Below are 24,068 nucleotides of genomic sequence, written 5' to 3'. Positions count from 1 at the left end.
AAGGGACCACTTACAGGTCAACTGAGAGAGAGACTCCTTGCAGTGAGGATGAATGTTCTGTTCTCCATGAAGAAAGCCTGTCAGCTGGCTGGGAGAGGAATGCTCTCCCCGGGACAAGGAGAATCACAAGAAATGTGAAGACCATTTCAGCACCCAGAGAAATAGGGAGCCAGGGCCACAGGAGCTGGATCCAGGGCACAGGGGGAAGACCCACGTGACTTCCCTTCAGGAGCTGGAGAGGGATTGAAATGAAAGAACAATGTGCGGGACGTCTGGACGCTCCTCAGGAGAGACGTGACAGGCATACTAAAGGCTGTGGACAGCCAAAGAAATGGCATTCTCAAATGTGATTCCCCTCATCATTAAGCTAGGACACCTAACGTCAGCCTGAAATCATCCTGTGTCTTTGAGCCCTAGAATGGTGAGATACATATAAAAGCATAAGTTACTTTCAAGGGACACTCACTTTAGAGACCACACACTTATTAACAGAGAAAAGCCTGGAACCTAGGAAATTTCGAAAGTTCTGTTGCAACTAACAACACATTTTAAGTGGATGTTTTGAAGGGCTTGACCACAATTTATCATGATGTCACTGATGGCCTTTTCCAGTGAGAATCTCTTCCTAAATCATAAAATGAGATGTGTAAAATGACAGGCGTGGATTGGAGATTAAGCGCTTCTCCCACAAGCAGCCTTGAGCAGGATTAGTGAAGCTGAGATTTAAACACACGTGCCCCAGAAGATAAAACAGTGCCAGAGAAAATGTTGACATCGCCTAAAATAATGTACTGCTTTCATCAAAAGGCTTTTTTATGATGAGTTTTTTGAGCAATGCAAACCAGAGTTAGTTGAAGGGTGGGCTTCCCAGGTGGTCCTGGTGGTAAAGAACCTGCCGATGCAGGAGATGGAAGAGAGACACGTTTGATCCCTGCATCAGGAAGATCCCCTGGAATAGGACATGGCAACCCACTCCAGTAATCTTGCTTGGGAAATTCCATGGAGGAGCCTGGCAGGCTACAGTCCATAGGGTCTCACAGAGTTGGACACAACTGAAATGACTTAGCACAAGATCAAGGAAGAGTTAGGGAGATAGGGTCCAGAAAGTCACAGAGAAAGGCAATTCTTTCTCTTGGAAAGACAGAGACATTTCTTTCTCTAGGCCAAATATGGGAACAGAGTGAAGAAGATTCAAGGCAGTTTTGAAAGGTAAGGGAAGAGATTTGAGGAAGTTCTACCAAGCTACCTTACTAAAACAGGATGTGGAAAATCCTAGTGAGGAAGCAAGGCTGATATGGATTGTGGACCACAATTCAAAATCTGGGTTTAAAGGAGAGGTTCCAAAGTCTTGCTTCAAGGAAGCATTAGCATTTGTATTTGGAACCATTTGTAATCAGGAGACGTGCAAAAAACTAAGAGAGGTTTGTTTGCCTTAACTAAGTTAAGCAACTTTATTTACAATACTATCTTTCTTGGTGAATCTTTTAATTCTTGAGTGATGTAATTGGAAGCCACTTCTCACATAAAATCCCAACACAGTTACAGACCAAACACTGTTAGGCAGTGGGTGAGTTTGTTAACGGCATTCATACACTAAATTTCTTAAAAAAGTGTTACAGAAGTCAGAGTGAAATTTACGGTGATGCAGGGGTCCAATTCATTATTTTCCCAAGTGATGCAGCCCTTACAGCTGTATCTTGATGTTTGAAATCATTAGTAAAAACCAAGGTGTAAATTATAAGGGCTTCTGTAGAAAATACCCATCTATTCTTAATAGATATTAAACCATATCATAAACATGACAGTCCTGCTAATGAGTGCCCATCACACAAAGTAACCTCAGCAAAGAGTTTATTTGAATTATGCCGAGGAAATGAGTTTTGGGTAAATTATGTCAAAGCAAAGTCTGCAGGGTAAGAGTCTGAGTTATAAGTGTCAGTTCAGAAACAGCAAACTATTAGTCACCTGGTAATTTTTTTGGACATCAATCATTTTTTAAAACTGGTAACTAGGCAGCACTTCATTAAATAAATTTCATCTTGGATATTCACAATGTAGATTTTAAAAAGCATCTTGCCTCCTTAAATTCACACATGAATCTGGTGTCAGAAAATCTGAAATAATGGACACCCTGGTGAAGACACATTACTTAACAGGAAAATGTTGGTTCAGCTTCTTATTCAACTCAGGTATTACTGTACAACCAGGGCTGATTTATAATATTAACCTCAGGAAGGAAACTGGGTTGTTTTTCTAAACTTTGGTCTGTAAATTAAACAGAACTTCAAGTTCTTGTGTCCTGACCCCGAACTGGCCAATAGGCATGGGGCCACAGCATCACATCCTAAAAAAATGTCACAAGAAGCTCTGTCATGTGTTTGCTTAAGCAAGCCCTGCTCACGAAGCATCTGTTTCTTAATGAGGTCATGTTTTTATTTTTACCTAATTTTCCAGCTGGGATTATTAAGGTTCAGGAAGGTCTTGCCAGGGGTTGAGAAAGGAGTCAAAAACTCACAGGGTATCAGGACCTAGAATCCTTGGTGAAGGAAACCAGGAGCCCCAGTAATTGGATCCTACACATCTTTTTAAATGCAAATCCTTCAAAGAAGTGATAAAACTCTTAAACTCCCATTTAAAAACAGATGTGTTAGTTACTCAGTCCTGTCTGACTCTTTGTGACCCCATGGATTACAGCCTGCCAAGCTCCTCTGTCCGTGGAATTCTCCAGGCAAGAATACTGGAGTCGGTAGCCATTCCCTTCTCCAGGGGATCTTCCTGACCCAGGGACTGAACCCAGGTCTCCTGCATTGGCAGGCAGATTCTTTACCATCTAAGCCACTAGGGAAGCCCTAAACACAAATGCTAAATGTTATATCAATGATGTAATTTAGAAGGAAGAAAACAAATTTTTTTCACCTTATAAATAGCTGTGTCAATATCCTTTTGATTCAAATTCAAGTCTATCTTTCAAAAGGGACACTAACAAGCCATTCTAGCACAGTGTCCAAATTTTGGGCTCTGGAGCCGGATAAATTGGATTTAACTTTTCCCCAAGCAGTATACCTAGTTGTTGACCTTAGATCAGTTTAGAGACTTCTCTGCACGTCAGCATCCTCCTTTCTTGGGTGACTCATTAATAGTACTCACCTCATGGGATTTTGTGAGGCTTAAGGGATATAAAAGTTGCAAAGTACTTAGAAAATGTGCCTGACAAATATAAAGGCCCAGTGATTGTTACTGAATTTTATTGTTCTCACTGATATCGTGGGTTTGTTATAATTTTAACTTACGAGTAGTCTAGTCTTACCTAGTTTTTTATAAATTCTGATTACCAGATGCTAGATGACTAGTGTCTGATTAGTTGACACTAGATTACTAGTGTCTGATAATCAGACACTCAGTTTGGGAGACAAGGGGAGATTTTCTAAGCCTAAGAAGGAAAAAAAAAAAATTACACGTTGTGTGTGATATATTTATTTTATGTCACCTTCAACTTGTTGGCTTTCCATACCCATGGCAGACAATCCATAGGCTTTCCCTAGAACCTTGGGGAATTGGGATTTGATTTCAAAACAAACCAGCTGATCCTAACACTACATCTTTCAATGCTGCCTCTGGACACGGAGCAAAGACCTATTCCCACCTTTCATCTGGGGGCCAAGAAAGACACAGTATGGCACTGCTCCAAACCGGATAGAAAAAAAAAATGCACAGTTCATGTTGATTAAAGCTATGGGTTTTGAGGGTAAATACCAAGTTTAATCCTGGCTTCCTTTCACCTCACATCTCACAGCCAGTCCTGACATCTGATTCTGTGTACTTGGCTTTGGTCTATGGTGTTTCCAGGGCCTCTGCAGCCTTTCAAAACATGGCCTCGTTTAATCTAATCGATGGCGAGGGTAGAGTCACACGCAGATCAGCAGAACCAGAGCACTCGCTCCAACCGCAGCAAAACACAGGCGGCCATACTGTTGTGTCTCCACCGCTTCCGAAGCTTCCAGCTGACTATCTGGCCCTGACTCTTTGAGCTGCCTGATTTTTAGCTTAGGAAGCATTTTTGGAGTCTTTCATGATGGAGAGATTCACTTAGCACATTTTATAATTAACCACTCTATGGCAGAACTTCAGCCTGTTTGCAAACTACGGATTTCATGAGTCTAAATAAAATCAGATGGCTCCCCTCTCACATTAGAGGCTGGCCCAACATCAAGAAAATTATTATGTTGGAGAACCATGTGTGCGGCAGGTGAAATCGTTATTCCAAGCCCATAATAAAAGTTTGACAAGTGAAAAACATAAACTCCAAATGTAAACTTACATTCACTTGAAACTTGCTACAGCTCACATTTGGATTGTAAAACAGCTATAGTCGCATTCTTACCTCCACCCATAGTCCAGGGATGGGAACCATGCTCTTGATAGTTTAAAAAACTTTCTCAAAGAAAACTTTTACTTTACTTGATGTTGACCTGTCCATATGATAGCAAGAAGGCAGGCAGTAAGGCAATTCATTACTGCCTAGGCAATGTCTAGATGCATCAAAATCTATTTTCCAGAAAGCTGTATTAACACCAGTGGACTGTGTCTCCAAAATCTAGCTTTCTGTTAGGAAGGAACAGGAAAGCAGGAAAAGAGAAGTATTCCCATTCACATGCGGCACAAGAAGCATCACTTCTCAGAACTGTTCATTTAAGTCACTTCATTATGACTTTAACATCATGGACAGAACACGTACAAGACAAAGACTTAAGGCCTGCCTCTGTCTTACATGATAATTCTCAATGTAGGGACATGTTTCAATGGACTAAGTGAAAGAGCAAGTCAAAGTGAGTAAAAGAACAAAAAACTTTGGGGGACTTTCCTGGTGACCCAGTGGTTAAAGAATCCACCTTACAATGCAAGGGATGCGGGTTGGATCCCTGGTCAGGGAACTATGACCCTACATGTCTGCAGAGCTACTGAGCCTGCACACTTCACAGCCTGTGGACCCTGATGAAAGATGCTGCATGAAGAAACCAAGACCCAATAAGTAAATATATTATTAAAAAAGGAACAAAAAGCTTTATATTCAACTCTCAAGATTGTGTGTTTTAAACCCCTATGGTTTAGAAAGAGGAAGTAGTGACTAGAGCATGCCATGAGAAACTAAACCCGTTAATAAAAGTGAACTTACATGCAGAGTACATCATGAGAAATGCTGGGCTGGTGGAAGCACAAGCTGGAATCAAGACTGTTGGGAGAATATCAATAACCCCAGATATGCTGATGACACCACCTTTATGGCAGAAAGGAAAGAGGAACTAAAAAACCTCTTGAAGAAAGTGAAAGAGGAGAGTGAAAAAGTTGGCTTAAAGCTCAACATTCAAAAAATGAAGATCATGGCATTCAGTCCCATCACTTCATGGCAAATAGATGGGGAAACAGTGGAAACTGTGACAGATTTTATTTTCTTGGGTTCCAAAATCATTGCAGATGGTGATTGCAGCCATGAAATTAAAAGACGCTTGCTTCTTGGAAGGAAAGCTATGACCAACATAGACAGCATATTAAAAAACAGAGACATTACTTTGCCAACAAAGGTCCGTCTAGTCAAAGCTACAGTTTTTCCAGTAGTCATGAATGGATGTGAGAGTTGGACCATAAAGAAAGCTAAGTGCTGAAGAACTGATGCTTTTGAACTTTGGGACTGGAGAAGACTCTTGAGAGTCCCTTGGACTGCAAGGAGATCAAGTCAGTCAAATCTAAAGGAAATCAGTCCTGAATATTCATTGGAAGGACTGATGCTGAAACTGAAGCTCCAATACTTTGGCCACCTGATGAGAAGAACTAATTGACTCATTGGAAAAGACCCTGATGCTGGGCAAGATTGAAGGCAGGAGGAGAAGGTGATGACAGAGGATGAGATGGTTGGATGGCATCACCAACTTGATGGACATGAATTTGAGCAAGTTCTGGGAGTTGGTGATGGACAGGGAAGCCTGGCATGCTGCAGTCCACGGGGTCGCAAAGAGTTGGACACAAGTGAGTGACTGAACTGAAATGATTTTTGATTATACCTTTCATTGCTGATAGATGAAATAAAGTAGAAAAATCATGGGAACAGCCTGGAAATTTTCTCCACAGCTTATGTTTTGAGCACAGAAACGTATTTACCATACACATGAAGCAAACTGCTCATTTTTGAATAGACTCGAGCGAATTCAAAACACTCTGGCAAAACTGAGGTTTCACAGCAGTGCTTTATCACCAAATGTAGCCTGGACATAACATCCAGATCTAAAAAGTAGTAAATGTCTAATAAAAAGGGAGGAAATTACATAGAAGAACAGAGTGGAATTAGAATCCAGAGCATAGTAAACTCAGGCTGATAGCTACAAGCAACACTCTAAAAATAAAGCGCTGGAAACAGAACAGGGAACTCCGTGACCCAAAAGCACACTGGCTGCAGAGGCAGGCAAAGCCCTGTAATGGTACACAGATGATTAGGAAATATTTTGTAAGGTTATCTTTGCTACAATTTTTAAGGCTCATACTTTATAACACATGTTCACAATATTTAGGCGAAAATTGAAATTAAAGAATAATAAAGCAATTAGAAAACAAAATGAATGAAAGCCAGATTCCTTTATGAAAGGGAAATTAAACCCATACCCCCCTATCCCCAGACCTTACATTTCTCAGATTAGGTCATATGTGACACATAAAGAGAAATGAAGTAGGCACTGTTTTATTGGAGGATAAATTACAGAGAATTCTAAAGAAGTACATAGAAATGATCCAATCAAGAAATTAAAAGGAACATGGAGTGTAGTCAGACATCAAAGATTTACGTTTGACTTTTTTTGCAGAGAAACCCACATTTCTCCCACATTATTCTCTTGTAGAATCATGTCCACTTAAGAAAAAGAAAAACTTATTGTACATAAATAGTTTTAATAAAACATTTGTTCTCATTAGCATCTTGCGTCCTACCTCTCTGCTGTATCTGCCCATAAAATCTCTTGGTTTAGGAACTCAGGAGGACTGAGAAAGGTGGTGCTAGAAGGTTCTTCATTCCAATTCAGTTGCTTTGAGGGTCCATGAAGCCTCAAAGAAGCTCCATTTACTGCCACTGTGGTTTCCTTACAAAGAAACCTCCCAGATGCTGTCAATGTGTGAAAATAGATCACTGCTGCTGCTGCTGCTAAGTCACTTCAGTCGTGTCCGACTCTGTGCGACCCCATAGACGGCAGCCCACCAGGCTCCGCCGTCGCTGGGATTCTCCAGGCAAGAACACTGGAGTGGGTTGCCATTTCCTTCTCCAATGCATGAAAGTGAAAAGTGAAAGTGAAGTCGCTCAGTCGTGTCCGACTCTTAGTGACCCCATGGACTGTAGCCCACCAGGCTCCTCCGTCCATGGGATTTTCCAGGCAAGAGTACTGGAGTGGGGTGCCATTGCCTTCTATCTTGAAGCTAAAGAGGCTCAATTAACAAAGTGTTAAATTGAATTATTATCAGTGATGCTATTGGACAGTTATTTACATTAAGATACCATGTTTGTGCTTTTTTTTTTTTTTTGCTTAGGTGGTAAGAAGAGTGTCAGTTAAGAAAACTTAAGATCATAAAAAAAAAAGAAAACTAAGCTCATGATTAACACATATTAATTGGAACTTAAGTACTGATTTCTATTTTACTGCTCTAATATACTGACTTATGCAATTGTACTTTTGATGTGAAATTAAGTCCCCAAAGAAAACATAGCAGCCAAAAATCAACATATTGTGAAATGTTCTTTGCTTACTAAAGTGGAAGAAAAGTTTTAAGTTGATTTTAAAATGACTGTGTTAGCTTAAGAAAACTATATCTGTTTAATAAAATGCAGCAAAAAGTGCAATAATTATCAAACCATACTTTGCCCCCAAAAAGATAATGCTAAAAGGTGATATATTAAAAAGTAAATGAATTAGTTAATTAAAAAGCAAAACAGAAGTATATATGAATATAAATAACAGCTGGTATCTATAATTTACCCAACTTGGTCCCTGAAATAATTCAGTGAAATCGGCACAATTATTTCTATATTTCAGATATGAAAACTGAAGCTTAGAGAATTTAAATCATCAGACCAACAGGACATAGGCAGAAAGTACTTTAGCAAGAACTGAGCCCAGATGTATCTAATCCTAAAACCTAATCCTAAATACTAAATTAACTTCTCATATATCTAGTAGCCTCGGTCAGTGATTACGAAACACATATTCCTAATTGCTGGGATATTTGTCATATTTAGCCTTAAATTTCTAGTTTCAGTATTGAAATGAGTTTCTTAATGTCACCAGGTAAGGAACACTTTACAATCAACCCTGGTGACTGTTAGGTTTTGTTTCATTTGCTTTGCTCTTAAAAACAAGACTGGAATGGTGACCATAAGCTATTGATTACCTTTGCCAGGAGTCGATGTATCACTGACAGTGGAATAAAACCTGATGAATTTCTGTGTAAATTGATTCACCCTGGATGAGTCCACAGAGTAATTTCTAAGACAAACATCTCTGCATTCCATTGTCAGCTGTGACAGATTTTATCTCATCAGGTCCTGGGTGGACGCTTTATAAGACTGGCAGTAGTGACTTTCTCTTAAACTTTTAAATGGCACCAACAGAAAGGAAGTCTCTGCCACGTGTGCCTAACTTTGGTTTCCGTCCCTCTTAGGAGTTAACCCTAAAAGTGCAAATATAAACAAATGTAATCCCCAAGGGTTATCCGAACCAGGAGAAATCTGGAATTAATTGCCAAGTATGCCGGTTCCTGTTGCAGCTGTTACAAGTGTTTGATTTGGCCAGGCAAGAGAAAAGACGCTGCATACCAATTTCGTGAGCCACGGTGAAGGCGGCGTGGAGGCCATCATCTTCAATCACTGCGCAGCTGCGCTCGGGAGAACATATGGTCCCAACGTCTGCCATTCCCAGGGTGTCGCATGAATGATGCCCACATAAATCCTGCCCCAGAGAAAGAAAGAAATCATTAAAGTCAATTTACATCCAGAAGGAGCCACCTTGTAGAACCACTTGCTCACTCCAAATGTCAACACTGGGATTTGTTTATGGTATCACCTGCTCAGCTCTGGAAATGGTCCAAAGACAAACTAACGGCATTGACTCTGCTAAGCTTCTCCGGGCCCCAGAAGCACAGAAGGATGATGGGACTCAATTACATTTTAAAAGATGTCCAGGATTGTGGCTTGTCCGTTACAAAAGTAGCCACGGTCTTAACAAAGCTGTATCATGTGACTGTAGGCACGTATGTTATGGATCATTTTCATATAGGCTCATGCTTAAGAAAGTCTTACTATGCTGACCTAAATTCATGTTAAATGTATCAGAAGTCAAACGTAATAATTTATTTTCCATCACAGGGGCAAAACTGCAATTCTGCCACATATTTATGGCAGAATATAAATTTCTCAGTCATTTGGATAGAAAACTAAATTTTAATGTATGAGGGTAATTCCTCAAAAGATCATCTCAGTTTCCAAATCAAGTTGTAATTTCATAGATTGTTTCTTTAGAAATGTATACAGTCTTTCCCATAGTGTTTAATGTAGTATTTCTCAACCTGATCAATCTTCAGAAAATATAGGTAACATATTGTGGCTGACTCTTTGTGGTCCCATGGACTGTAGCCCACCAGGCTCCCCTGTCCATGGAATTTTCCACACAAGAATACTGGAGTGGGTTACCATTTCCTCCTCCAGGGGATCTTCCCAACCCAGGGACTGAACCCAAGTTTTTTGAGTCTCCTGAATTGGCAGGCAGAATTTTATCACTAGTGCCACCTGGGAAGTCCCTGTAATATATTATATTTATATAAATGAGTGTATGTGTTTGTCTGGTGAGAAGTTGTGTGGCTTATAAGAGTTTTTCAAAGGAGAACACGATCACACCTCACTAATGGTTGTGAAAGTCCCTCAGTTGTGTCCAACTCTTTGCAACCCTATGAACTGTCTCCAGGCCAGAATACTAGAGTGGGTAGCCCTTCCCTTCTCCGGAGGGTCTTCCCAACCCAGGTCTCCCACATTGCAGGAGGATGTTTTACCAGCTGAGCCGTAAGCGAAGCCTGTTACTAATGGTTAAGATGATCAAATTAGATGAAAGAGACATCAACAAGACAATTTTAAATTATGAAGCATAAAGAGAAAATAGAAGCCAAAATTTATGATGTAGATTTGTAATGACAAACTTTCCACTAAATGTTATTTGAATATTAATGGATATTAGCTTTTCTTGTATTTGACTCCTGTTTTCAATGAAAATGAATTGAGACTTTGTATATTTCTAATAAAAAAGCCATAAGTGAATAATGGCAGAAGAGTTTTTTAAAATATTAATTACTATGAAAGATGACTGTTTACTAATTGAAATTGTTCTCTCTATTGTAGCTATTAGCTTTGTGTCACCAACTACCACAAGGTCTGACTTTTAACAGGAACTCAAAAAATATTTGCTTAATTGAAGGTGAATTCTGACATATAGTCGGATGCAATGTAGACCTCACACACCTTTATTTTTTGTTCATTTTTTTTTACAACATAAGCTAATATTTATATTCTACTAGGACAAGGAGAAAAGATGTTTATCTTATGTGGATTTTTGCCTTACTGAACATTGTCACACATGTTTAATATGCTGTATGCTACAAGACCGCAATAGACTCCAGGAAGCCAACAGGAGATGTTACTACTATATAACCAATGCCGCCTAGTCAGTGTCTACATACGCTTCTAACCCTTCTCTATTTTGCTGCATGGAAGTCCAGCCAAGGTGAATAATATTTAAAAGATACGCCCTACAATCTCCCTAGTACTTTTTCAGATCCTTATTGTGTTCCATATATTATGGGATCCCAGCTGTGATGAACTGTACTGTGGTCGCCATGTCATTATAACTTCAGACAGTGGAAATCTCAGCCAAGTAGCTTTGGTGAATCCAGTCACCAAACCAACAATAGTCTCCCAAAGTCTCCTGGGTATCCTCATATGCCATCCCGTGGGATGTCAAATTACTGCTGTTGAGAACAAATTAGTAGTTTTTAAAATTGAAATTAGAACACACGTTTGCATAACAATCGGTCTTTGAGATAATTGTATAGTAGAATGCATGTTTTAATCCATTTTTTTCCCCCAGTCGTTTTAGTAGCTTTAAGACCAAAGACCCAGGTCACGGTTTAAGTGAATTGCTGGACACTGTAGGTTATTTCTGCACATGCAAATTTTTTTTTTTTAAAAAAACCAGGATTTATGTTTACCTTTGCAGTTTGGGTTATTATCTTCAAATGATAAAATCTAAGAAATGTTTCCCCTTCTTACGCTTTACTTCATTAATAAGCTTGGATGAAGAGTCACAGCTAATGGAAATGACCTCTTGTTCTACACAGAGTTTAATGTGGATTCTTCCTCTCTCTCTCTGTTTACTGATAATCAATTGCTCATTAGAGCCCATCAACCCTCCTTGTCATCCTTGAATTGCATTAAATGCATTTGGCCCTTTGCCATGGAAATTTGTACATGTGACAAAATTATGAACAAAAGCAGTTTTTTTTTAAATCACATTGATTAAACCCCTTGACTGCATAGCCACAGTCTTTATTTCTGTAACTGTAATTATGTGAACTGGCAACCTTTCCATTTTACTCACGCAGTTTCAAATCATGGCAGCCCACTTATGGTGTCTTCCTCAAGACTGACAGTGAATGCCTGTGCTTCTTTGTGATCCAATGTTCATTCCAATCCATTAAAACTGAACTTGTGCATCAAATTATTAAGAATATAACATATCAAACTCATCTCTATTTTCTGATGATGATTTATAACAACATTTACAGGTGCAAAGCTTATTGATGTTTATAGGTGTTTTTGTTTTTTTAATTCAGAGCAGGATTAAGTATCCTAGTGAGGCAATAGCATATCTACCTATCTATCTGTCTGTCCATCCACTCATCTATCTTCCAAAACTGGAGGTAGGAGATACTAAAGGAATGAAAATCACAAAAGTATCCACATAAGAGTCAAATGAATTAAGAGTGCTGACAAGGACTTTTCTGCTTAGTGTAAATCTGAAGGTAAGTTATATCTGTCATGTTAAAGATGGTCCTTTTTAAGCAGGATTGATTTTATGATATTGATATGTGTAGACAATGATGCAATGGAAAATTTAATACAATGTAAGGGTTACAAGAGCATGCGGAGATTTAACCAGTGGGCTTCTGGGGTGTTCCTGGCCGGGCGACAGGTCTGGGACAGTGTACCTAAAATAGAGCTGAAATGGTCAGCAAGACCAGGGAAAGTGTGACAGAGAGGTCACTGACATGGTGACCAGGGGTGGCCATTTACAATATCAGTATCTGTGATTCATCGTGGAGTTTAGAAGGACTCACAGTGTCCCAGACCTATTCTTGCGGATGGAGTGGGGAGCAGGGAGCCAGCAAAGGATGCTACCTTGAAATGCAGGTGCCCAGAAGCTAATACAACTTGGAAAAGCAAAGTGATTGGTATTGGGTGGGGAAAAGGAACTAAGCAGACATGAATGTGCAAACTGGAAGTAAGAGCAAGAGATGCAGGGGAGACTGGTCTCTCAGGCAGCACAAACACGCTGAGGGAAGGAAGGAACACAGAGGCTGATAAGAGCAGATTTGATCACATCTGCAGAACAGCAGCCAGAATGAAGGCAGAGTGCTTTGGAAGGGGGAATCTGGAGTTAACTAACACTTCAGTTCAGTTCAGTTCAGTTGGTTTGTGGTGTCCAACTCTTTGTGACCCCATGGACTGCAGCACACCAGGCCTCCCGGTCCATCACCAACTCCCAGAGTTTACGCAAACTCATGTCCATCAAGTCAGTGATGCCATCCAACCATCTCACCCTCTGTCACCCTCTTCTCCTCCCACCTCCCATCTTTCCCAGTATCAGGGTTTTTCCAAATGAGTTAGCTTTTCGCATTAGGTGGCCAAAGTATTGAAGTTTCAGCTTCAGCATCAGTCCTTCCAATGAATATTCAGGACTGATTTCCCTTAGGATAGACTGGTCGGATCTCCTTGCTGTCCAAGGGACTCTCAAGAGTCTCCTCCAACACCACAGTTCAAAAGCATCAATTCTTCAGCACTCAGCTTTCTTTATAGTCCAACTCTCACATCCATACACGGCTACTGGAAAGACCGGCAGAGTAATGTCTCTGCTTTGTAATGCACTATCTGGGTTTCTCATGGCTTCTCAGCTAGACCCCTACCTACTGTTGATCAGCTGGTCATTGCTGTTGAGGTGCTCGACAGTTGTGGCGAAGTGATGCTCAGCCTAGATTCTCCCAGTGTTCCTAACAGTACTTTCTACTAAATATTTATACAGATATTACCACCGATAAGGACAAACCTGGGCTTCCCTGGCGGCTCAGTGGTAAAGAATCCGCCTGCCAATGCAGGAGATGCAGGTTCGATCCCTGGGTTGGGAAGATCCTCTGGAGAAGGGAATGGCAACCCACTGCAGTATTCTTGCCTGGAGAATGTCATAGACAGAGGAGCCTGGCCGGCTATAGTCCACGGGGTTGCAAAGAGTCAGACACAACTGAACCACTGAGCACCCACAGGATAAGCCCGGAGCTCAAGGGAAGGGCAGAGGAGAGGGTTTACGTAGCCTTCCGTGTCTGCCTACCTGTCTGCCCAGTTCCTAATGAAGAAGAATTACTGATAGGAGAAAGGGGTGTGGTACATATTATGGCCATCAGTATAACTCAGATATACACTTATGCATCATAATTCATATCTGTCCTGTAGAATCCGATTCTTTTCTTTAAGATTTTTTTTGATGTGGAGCATTTTTAAAGTCTTTATTGAGTTTGTTATAATACTGCTTCTGTTGTATGTTTTGGTATTCTGGCCTCTACGAATGAGGGATCTCAGTTCCCTGGCCAGGGATTGAACCAACACCCTCTGCCTGAGAAGGTGAAGTCTTAACCACTAGATTGCCAGGTAAGTTTCCCTGGATCTGATTCTTGAGGTGCCATTTCCCTCTCTGGCTACTTAAAGGGCATCCCCCAATAACAGAGGGTCTCATGTGGACCTCAGCGGAGACTACATTATTTGGGTCTGTTAAGCCGAACAAGACAATGTCCCATGTTATGCAGTCTCCATCTGGGCTTCTGGATACAGCTAGGTGACAGAAAACACAGAGAGCCCTGCTGGATTAGGGACCAAGGGACCTGGGTACACTCACTCCTAAAATAATTACTGTGTGTTCACAATCTGCCAGACACTGTACTAGGTGCTGGCAGGATAGTGAATAAATAAAATAAGATCTGATCTCAATGGTTAAGAAATGTGACATGATTTAGACACGTCAAGAGGGACGCAGAGTGAACAGACTATTGAGGGATTTCAGAAGAGGAATGATGCGTTCTCCTTGGGGAAATCAGTAAAGATGTCTCAAAGGAGGTCACTGGATCTTGAGGGATGAAAAGATATTTGACAATGTTAAAAAAAAAAAAAAGAGTGAAAGTGTTAGTCTCTTGGTCATGTCTGACTCTTTGGGACCCCATGGACTATAGCCCACCAGGCTACTCTGTTCTGGAATTTTCCTGACAAGAATACTGGAGTGGATTAATATTTCCTCCTGCAGGGCATCTTTCCAACCCAGGGATCAAACTCGTGTCTCCTGCAGCCCCTGTATTGGCAGGTGGATTCTTTACCACTGAGCCACCCGGGAAGCATAATCTTTATCTCTATGGTACATCTGGTGAAATTCAATAATCTACACAGTAGATTCCATACAATCTGCACAGTACAATCCATACGAAATGCACTGAGAAAGATATTCCAGAAAAGAAGTTGAGAGTGATGGACAAGACACCTGAGGACGTCATTAACTTGCCTGTCTCCCACTGGCCATATCAGATCAGTCACTGGGAGTCACTGACTCCATCTCCCAAATGTCTCAGGTAGCCATCCTCTCTTTCCTCTCATTGTTCCTTCCTGTCTATCACCTAAGGCTTCTAACGGGTCCTTTGTCTCCTGTGAGATCCCTACCTATATGCTGCAGTCAGTTACCTCTTAGCCTCCTGATGTTGTGCTGGGGGCTAATCGGCTTCAGTCATGTCCAACTCTCTGTGATCCTATGGACTGTAGCCAGCCAAGCTCCTCTGTCCATGGGATTTTTCAGGCAAGTATACTGGAATGGGTAGCCACTACCTCCTCCAGGGCACCTTCCTGATTCAGGGATCGAACCTGAATCTCTTGTGTCTCCTGTGTTTCTTGAATTGGCCGGCGGGCTCTTTACCACTAGCGCCACCTGGGAAGCCCCTGTCCTCTCATGTGTGTGTGAAGTCGCTCAGTCGTGTCCAACTCTTTGCGACCCCATGGACTGTAGCCCACCAGGCTCCTCTGTCCATGGGATTCTCTAGGCAAGAATACTGGAGTGGGTTGCCATTTCCTTTCCAGGGGATCTTCCCAACCCAGGGATCGAACCCGGGTCTCCCGCATTGCAGGCAGATGCTTTATCCTCTGAGCCACCAGGGACCTGAACCTTATTATATTTCCCAGGATTGCCATGCTGCCTCTGGGCAACTCCAAGAATTAATTTGGTGTTTCTACAATGCCTATATCCTCCTTATGGATCTGGTTAATTCTTCTCTTTCTTCCAAACTGAACTCAGATGGGTAAGGCTACCTTCTAATGTACTCCCATGACATTTAATGACCACATTTCTTAAAACATCATCACACTGTATAACAACCATCTACTTCCTTTTCTGTTTCCTACATTAGGATTCTTAGGGAAAGGGCCACTTTTCAAACCTCTGAATCCTTCTTTGCCTATTAGAAATATATTGAATGCTTGCATAAATTCATTGTAATATTTCTATCTTAGAGACCACTTGAGAGGACAAACTTCCCTCTCAGCCATTTGTCAGCTGTTACTGGGAGAAGTTTATCTCTGTTTCTCTTTGTATGAATGTCCTTATGTGTCATATGATAGTAAGATCAGATGCGTGCAGATTGCTGAAAGAATTACTTCTTAAATGATTTATGACTATGAATAGCATCTTATGAAATGCTCAACAAAAGCTGGTTGAATCCAAATCAAATCTATCCATCCTTTGAGGACCAATTCAATTCTCCATTTACAATAAGGCCTGTATAAATATGCAGAGGCAGAATTGATTGTTCCCTTCTCTTTCCTTTCTCAGCTTTTGTTTATAGCTCAGTTGCAGCAATTATTAGAGCTTTTCTAATATTAGAATGATATATGCATATATGTGAGCTTCCCAGGGAGCACTAGTGGTAAAGAACCAGCTTGCCAATGTAGGAGAGGTGGATTTCATCCCTGGATTGAAAAGATCTCCTGGATGAGGGCGAGGCAACTCACTCCAGTATTCCTGCTTGGAGAATCCCATGGACAGACAGAGTCTGGCAGGCTATAATCCACTGCATCAACTGAAACAACTTAGCTTGCAGGCACAGCACATATACATATACGTAAGCCGACAAAGGTCTATATAGTCATAGCAATGGTTTTTCCAGTAGTCATGTACAGATGTGGGATTTGGACCATGAAGAAGGCTGAGCACTGGAAGAATTGATGCTTTCGAATTACAGTGCTGGAGAAGACTCTTGAGAATCCCTTGGACTGCAAGGAGATCAAACCAGCTAATACTAAAGGAAATCAGTCCTGAATATTCATTGGAAGGACAGATGCTGAAGCTGAAGCTCCAATACTTTGACAACCTGATTCGAAGAGCCGACTTATTGGAATAAGACCCTGATACTGGGAAAGATTGAAGGCAGGAGGAAAAGAGGGCAGCAGAGGATGAGATGGTTAGATAGCATCACTGACTCAGTGGATATGAATTTGAGCAAACTCAAATAGTGGATGATGGGAGATGGTGGAGGACAGGGGAGCCTGGTGAGCGGCAGTCCATGGGGTCACAAAGAGTTGGACATGACTTAGCGACTAAACGACAACAACATGCATATATCTGCTTCCTCTCCCCTGGCGACAAGCCAGAGCAGGCAGGGATAAGATATTTTCTTACTCCCTTCAACTCCCTAAATGAGAGTCTCACAAATAGGAGATGCTCAGATGCATGAGCTGAGTAAAAGAGACGACACTGAAATATATCCTCTGTGTTGTGGTTTATTGTCTCTGATCTAATGGCTTTTGATTTTGTGGAATAGTCTTCACAGCTACTTAATTTAGACATAATTTACTTACAACATTATGTTAGTTTCAGGTGTACAAAATAATGATTCAATAGCAAAGTGATCACCATAGTAAGTCTACTTAACATCCATCACAAAATTTTTCCCTCTTGATGCAGAACTTTTAAGACCTACTCTCAGCAATTTTTAATTCATAATTTATTATTTAAACGTCAACTTCAGCTGCTGAAGCTGCCCCATCTTCCCATTTCTGAGTTATTTAGCTTTTTACCAGTTAGAATTGACCAACTGGCTATGATTCTTTGAGAAGGCTTCCCTTTTCAGTTTAAATGGGATTTGAACTCAAATGTGTGACAGAATCAGTTAATCTAGCCTACAAGCAAATAAGAAAAAGCTCATTCTTCTCCCTCTTCCAAACTCCCAATCTTCTTCTAGGGCCCCCTATTATGATAACCTTGCAAGAAGCTAGCTAATAATTCTGAGTGGAGTCCCCATTCCAGTGTAAGAGGCCCCCTTATAAAGCCTTACAGCATTACAAGGAAGAATGCAGTTTGGGATTGACATGTACATGTGCTATGTATGTACATAGCGTACATACATCAGATGTTCAACATCTGCTATGTTTGAGACAGAAAACCAACAAGGACCCACTGCATAGCACAGGGAACTCTGTTCAACACTCTGTGATAGACTGAATGGGAAAGGAACTTTGAAAAAAGAATAGATACATGTATTTGCATAGTTGAATCACTTTGCTGTATGCCTGAAACTAACACCAATATTAAAAATACTTAAAAAACAAGACCAATTACAGGAGCAAGGTGTTAACTGACAGACAGTTACCTGTTAACTGGCACAATGATGATTCATGAGAATGAATGAACTGTTTCTATTGCATAGTCTGAGAGCTGGTTCAGTTTCAATCCAACACTTCCAAATCATGAAAAAGTCAAGCTTTCATTGATGATGTGCAGAGGGCAGAAAATATTAAACAAACAATTTCCCACTTTGTTCTCAAGCAGGTAGGTGTTTTATCTCTAAAGAAAATAGCATGGCCTCCAAAATGGATTTAGGAATTTGTCTTTAGAGAAACTATCTTAAAAAAAAAAAAAAAAAAAGAGGAAGCCAAGAACCAGAAAAGAATTCTGGAAGGCAAAAATAAATCCTAGGGCGATCGGATTTCTACTGTTTGATGGAAGAAGTGGTGTGAATTCCAGTGTAAGTGCCACTCCGGAATGAAAACTGCTCCTCTTGCAAAAAAAAAGTGGCTGGTGCTAAGTTTCTCTAATTAGGACAGCGCCAAGTGCTGGGGTACAGTCCTAACAGTGAAGTCTGTTAGTTTGATAAATGAATTACCAGCAGTATTCTGCTGACTCCTAGACACAGCATTCAAGGTGGCCTCGGCTAGTCAACAGGGGTGGAAAACATATCCTCACACATTTACTTCATGCCTGAAAAACAAGCAATTTAGGAGAAGACATCTGGACACAGAATTTGAACAGTGCTCAGAGCCCATCAAAACATGGATTTCACGGCTTGGCGTCTGGCTGCTAAGCAACGTACTTCTTACATTCAAAACAGAGTTGTAAAAGTGGGATCCTGGTGCCAACTCCGGGTATTGCTCATTGAAAAAAAACAGCCATGAAAGTTTTTCTTTAGATCCCAGATATCTGATTTCCATGAAACTGAAGATCTCAGATCATTTCTCCTTTAGTTCCCCTTGGTTTCCACAGTCTGAAGTAATAACCAGAGACTGACATTGTATTTTAAAGTACTCCCCAGTGAATGCTATGTGAGAATCTTGCAATATTCTTCTCAGCTCCTTAATTAATAGTGCCTTTTAAAATTAGATGCATATAATCATGATAACATGCTTTTTAAATATTTGGTTCTCATCAAGTTAGATGTATATACCAGAGGGCCAGCCACCAGCTAAATGAGATTTACTTTACTGCTGCTACTTGGCAAGGAGGCCAGGGAGGGCCTATGTAAAATATTTTCCATGTGTAGACTAGCTTGAAAAATGAATGTCCTTATAGTACTTATTAAAATGAAGATAGATGTTAGTTTATTCCTTCCTTATCTATTAAAAGGTACTGATATATTCCAAAGCTTGGAAAATAGGAATTGTTAACTACTCAAATCAAATCCAGAAAAGGCAACAGGCAAATCATTTTGAATCACTGACTAGTTTTACTTTTTTTCTTTTTATTCTCAGATGCAATTAGGAAAATTATAGGGCAGAAACTAGGGAGCCATGGGGTCTTCTATTTATGTTTATTTTAAAAAATTATGGAATCTGCATTTGTATTAAAAATGAAAGTGCACCATGACAATATTCAAAGGGAACACTTTGGAGTAGTATGCCTACAAAAGTATTTTTTCTTCTGTCTTTGGAGAACTTCCTTCCATAAACTCTCTGAAGCCTCCTTCTTGGCAGCCTCTAGTGATGTAGCAAAGCAAGAAATCCAGACACGGAAAGTTGCTTACCAAAAAAAAAAGCAAAAAAACCTGGAAACCAAATAAGAAAGGGACAGTTTTACAGGAGAACTTCACTTCATATGGAAGGCTACAAAAGTGAATGCTCTTCCGTTTTAAAGATTAATGTTGTGCAGAAAAATTAAAGGATGGTGTCCCAGAGATCACTTAATGAAGAGAAAGATTTTCCATCTTGCAAAGCACCATGTCCCTAACTGCTGCCCTCCAGCGTCTTTATTTACATGTGGTTTACATTTATGTCCACACCATGAACCACAAGTGTTTCTTCACTCCAAATTTATCAACACTTTTCCTTCATACCAGGAGTGCCTTAGTAAAAATAGGAGAATTAGGTGGTGGAACTGTGTGATTCTGAAACCTCCTGCAAGCCGTCACTGAATTTCCTGTCCTGTTTCCGTTCATTCCCTTTTGTACCATGATTTTGCATAATATTCCAAAGTTTCTAATCCTTCATCTGTCCTGAATGGATCCCAAACACTTAAAGAATGTGCTATCAAGGTCCATTCTTACCAGACATCTGAGAGCATGACTCAAAACTGCCAATCAGAGGACAGTTGTGAAAACCGAGGCTCAGAGCTCCCAGCAAACCCAGCACAATACCAGCTCGGACTATGTATCCGAATGTCACACTTTTGTGGTGGTCTACATAGGTACTGGGTTACTCCCAGAACCTCTGAGTCTATAAAGATCATTTTTCTCCCCCTCCCTTTACCTCCATCCTTAAAAGAGGGAAATCCTGGAAAAACATTCCTTCATGTCTTGACTCTCTGCCCAGATCTTTCCGCTCTGGGACTTCAGAAACATTATCCAAAACCCAAACATGCGAGTTGGATGTGACCCTTGACTGGCAGCTGTGGACAGCCTAGCAGAGCTTGCTGTGCACTGAAGGACCAGGCAAAGCCGTTGCTAAGGAACCTCACAGGACTGGTTTCTATACCCTCCTGGCCCTCCCGCATCTCTTCCATCCAAGGAACCAAGTTTCCACCAAAGTGGGTATGTCAGAACTCCATTAGAAAGCCAGATGAGAAAATGAATCCTTCCTTTAGAAAGTCTTCTTTTGACTTATGCCCGGAAAGAGGTTCAAGGAAGAAGGTTGGGCATTTACAGAGCAAGATGGTGGATAAGAGTGACTACAGTGAATCACCCATCACAACCCTTTCCATCAGGTTAGCCAAAGTTCTACCTTTGGGTTCATTGTAAAGTAGATAACCCCTGATTCCAAAGACAGATTCAGCTTTCCCCTTTTCCCCATGGGAACCGTGCACATTTCCCCAAGCATGCTAGCCCCATTTTATCCTATTTATGCCTGTGTGGTACCAGATCTCGGACTGGAGACATCCTAACTGATGGATTGATGTCTGAGCCCGACATGGTCATTTAAGGTTTGATTAACTGCTGACTGTATCCTCTGAACACAGGAGCACAGTGGGAGGCGGTCATGGGTTTCCTGCAAGGAACAGGTCAGCAAACCCATGGGGCCAGGCAGTTCGTGGCAGAAAGAAGGCTGTCAACAAGGCTGCCCCTTTGACCTACCTCCTTACTGCAGGGCTTGAACCACTCACCCAGGCGGGACCTACCTCCCGAGTAAACAGGATGGCCGCGTCATAGTGCTCCTCGTGATCATCCCCCAGCTGGTTGAGCTGGTGCTGCCACTTGCAGAAGTTCTTGAGCGTGGTGGCCGCGTTCTTGCTCACCTCCAGGCTCTTGTCCTTGTCGCTCAGCACCACCACCTTCACCACGACCAGGCGGATGTGGTTCTCTATGCTGGCGTGGCTGTACAGTTTGTTGGCGATGGAGGCCAGGGTCAGCAGGTAATGCTGGAGGCCCCGGCCGTACATCCGCGCCATGGACGCGTCGGCCACCAGGAGCAGCTCCACCTGGCGGGCCCGGGAGATGGAGCGGCGCCGCCGCCGCCACCACGTCCGTGGTCCCTGACTTCCGTCGGACGAGGGGGCCGACTGTCCCGGGAGCTGCTGCGGGGCCAGAGCCCAGCGTCCGTCCGCGCGGCGGGGCGCCGGGGGGCGCTCGTGGGCGCCTGGCGGGGACGCGAGGGTCTCGCAGCTGGTGCGAGGAGGCAGAGCCTCAAAACTGAAACCCTCGCGGGTGTAGACGTGCAGGATCCGCGCGGACCCGTCCCCGTAGACGCGCGCATCGTCCTCCGCCTCCGCCCAGGGACCGCGCAGCAGCGGATACAGGGTATAGCGCGCGCGCTTGACCGCAAAGAAGCCGTCGAGGCCGCCGCAGAGGTCAAAGACGGCCAGCGAGCGCGGGCTGCCGTCCACCGTGCCGCGGTAGAAGCAGTGGCCCCGGTGGCGCCGGGTCGCGTTCGGCCCGCCTCCTGTGGGCACCAAGCCATTGGTGCCCACCGAACCGTCCCTCTCCAAGTCCAGGAGGAACCGCCGACCTCCCGCGTAGACGAGGTAGCCCACCTTGCCGCCGCCGGAGTAGAGCTGGTCGATGTTCTGCACGAGCCCGCGGCTCCCGCGCTGCGGCGCCAGGGGGTGCGGGTGGCCCGGAGGCTCGGCCGGCTCCTGCGCCTCCTCCCCCCGCCGTCCGCGGGGCTGGGCGGCCGCAGTCACAGCAGCAGCCCGAGGCTGCCCAGCTTTATCCTGGGCAGGTGCCGCGGCGGGGCCGGCGGCCACCGGGGGCAGGCGGAGCGCGCACAGCATCAGGGACGCCCACCCGAGCAGCATAGTGCGCTGCCCGCGGGGAGGGGCTGCGCGCCGGCGGGGACTTGGTGGGTTATTTGTTATTAGCTCTGGAAGTTACCCGGGCGGGAGGTGGGGACACACATACACTTGCTTGCAAGGTTGAATCTAGTGTCGGAGGGAGGGGGAACCCGGTAGCAGCGCCAGCCTGTCCCGGCCGCGATGCCAGCGTGCGAACTTTTCTTTGTTGCTTTGGAAAATGTTTGGATTCGGGCTCCGAAAAGAGGAGGAAAGAAAGAAAAGGGGGGGGGGGGGGGAAGATACACACACACACAAAAGCCGGGTTGCCGAGATTCAGCAAGTACTAGAAAAGGGGCGGAGGGGGGGAACCCAACACAGCCAGGATCCGGGCACCAAAAAAGTCAGGAAGGTGCCGCGCACCAGGCTGGCGACTGGTGCATGCTTTCCTCCAGGCTCCTTGCTGCTCCCGACCCGCCGGTCGCGGGGTTCCCAGCTCCGGAGCCGGCTTCCTTTCTTATTTGGGGGGTCTCCTTGACTCTACTGGAACCGGCCGGAAGGGAAGAAGAAGAGGGAAAAAAGGCAGAAAAATTAAAACAAAAATGCCAGGGGCGGCCTGCGGCGAGCCAGCGAAGCGGCGCGTCTGGGTCCCTTCGGATGCGGTGTCTTCCTGCCCGCCGTCATCCCCAGTCTGCCGCTGCGAGCGCCGAGGGCAGCGCGAGCGCTGTGAAGATGCGAGGAGGTGGAACAATGAATTTATAGCGGCATGCCATCCTGCAATGGCAATTTCAACAATTCGTCACTGCAAGCTGCCTCTTAAAGGGAGAGCTTCCCCCACCACTCCCACCCTTCCTGGTCCGCGCCTAATCAGATGGGGGAGGGCGGGCCTGGGGTGGGGTGGGGGTGGGGGGTTGATCGAGGAAAGGGCGACCGCGGAGGAGGAAGGGACCCGGCGAGGTGGAAGGAGGGAGGAAGGAGAGAGCAAGGGCGAAGGGGGAGAAAAAAGTATTTGAGGAAGCAAAACAGATTTCCTTGGCCTCATTTAAAGCCGCAGAGGCTCGGGGTTTGTCTGATATTTCACAACCAATGGGGTTGGCTAACCTCGGCTTACCTCATCTCCAGAAGGGGTGTTTTGGGTGTGCTTTTCAAGTTACTGAGACGTTTTAAGTCTCTCCCTGCCTCCTTCTCGCCTGCTTTTCTTTGCCTCGGTAGGAAGTTCCTGCCGCAAGTTTTCCCCCCGTCTCTTTGCACGCCGGTGCGCGCCGGCCTCGCAGACCTTGCAGCAGCATCCACCAGCCACGGGCTTTCGGCTTCCCGTGCACCCCCTCGCCCCGCGCTCCCGGTACCAATCTCCTCCCTCCACATTCCCCAGACTCTTCGCTGTCGCGTTCGGATGCCCGCTAGGGTAGGGTTTCGGGTGACTAACTTCTCCCAGCCTCCAGCAGAGGGGCCGGGCCGCTGGCGCGCCGCTGCGGTGTCCCCGGGCAGGGCCGCGGGAGGCCTGGGAACTCCTCGCCTTTGTGTGCGAGCCGCGCGCTCCCCGCTTTCCCCAGCGCGCTTTTCATCCGCGCCCACAATCTGTCACTGAATCCTGGATGACTGCAACTTCCTTTGGTTTGCTTTATGACGGCCAGGTTGAAAGCGTTAACTCATTTCCCCCCCCCCCCCCTTAGTATTAAAAAAAATAATGTACCCACACTTCACTTCTTCCTTCAGCTAAAATGA

At 43.7% G+C, this 24,068-nt stretch overlaps 1 protein-coding gene across 1 annotated transcript in view; it reads right to left on the bottom strand.

The window, feature by feature from the left end:
- ADAMTS5 (ADAM metallopeptidase with thrombospondin type 1 motif 5) overlaps positions 1-23,722 on the bottom strand; it is a 57,784-nt gene extending 34,062 nt beyond the window's left edge. The window contains exons 1-3 of the mRNA XM_043448759.1: positions 23,455-23,722; positions 21,255-23,117; positions 8,846-8,978 (exon numbers count right to left, since the gene is read on the bottom strand). Of these exons, the coding sequence (XP_043304694.1) occupies positions 8,846-8,978; positions 21,255-22,370 (1,249 nt within the window). The 5' untranslated portion in view covers positions 22,371-23,117; positions 23,455-23,722. The remainder of the gene's footprint in view (positions 1-8,845; positions 8,979-21,254; positions 23,118-23,454) is intronic.
- Between the last annotated feature and the right edge of the window lie 346 nt (positions 23,723-24,068).

This window comes from Cervus canadensis, chromosome 27 (genome assembly GCF_019320065.1).
Source record: "Cervus canadensis isolate Bull #8, Minnesota chromosome 27, ASM1932006v1, whole genome shotgun sequence".
Lineage (NCBI taxonomy): Eukaryota > Metazoa > Chordata > Mammalia > Artiodactyla > Cervidae > Cervus > Cervus canadensis.
The sequence above is the reverse complement of the archived record's forward strand: the minus strand, read 5'-3'. Positions and strand labels throughout refer to the sequence as shown.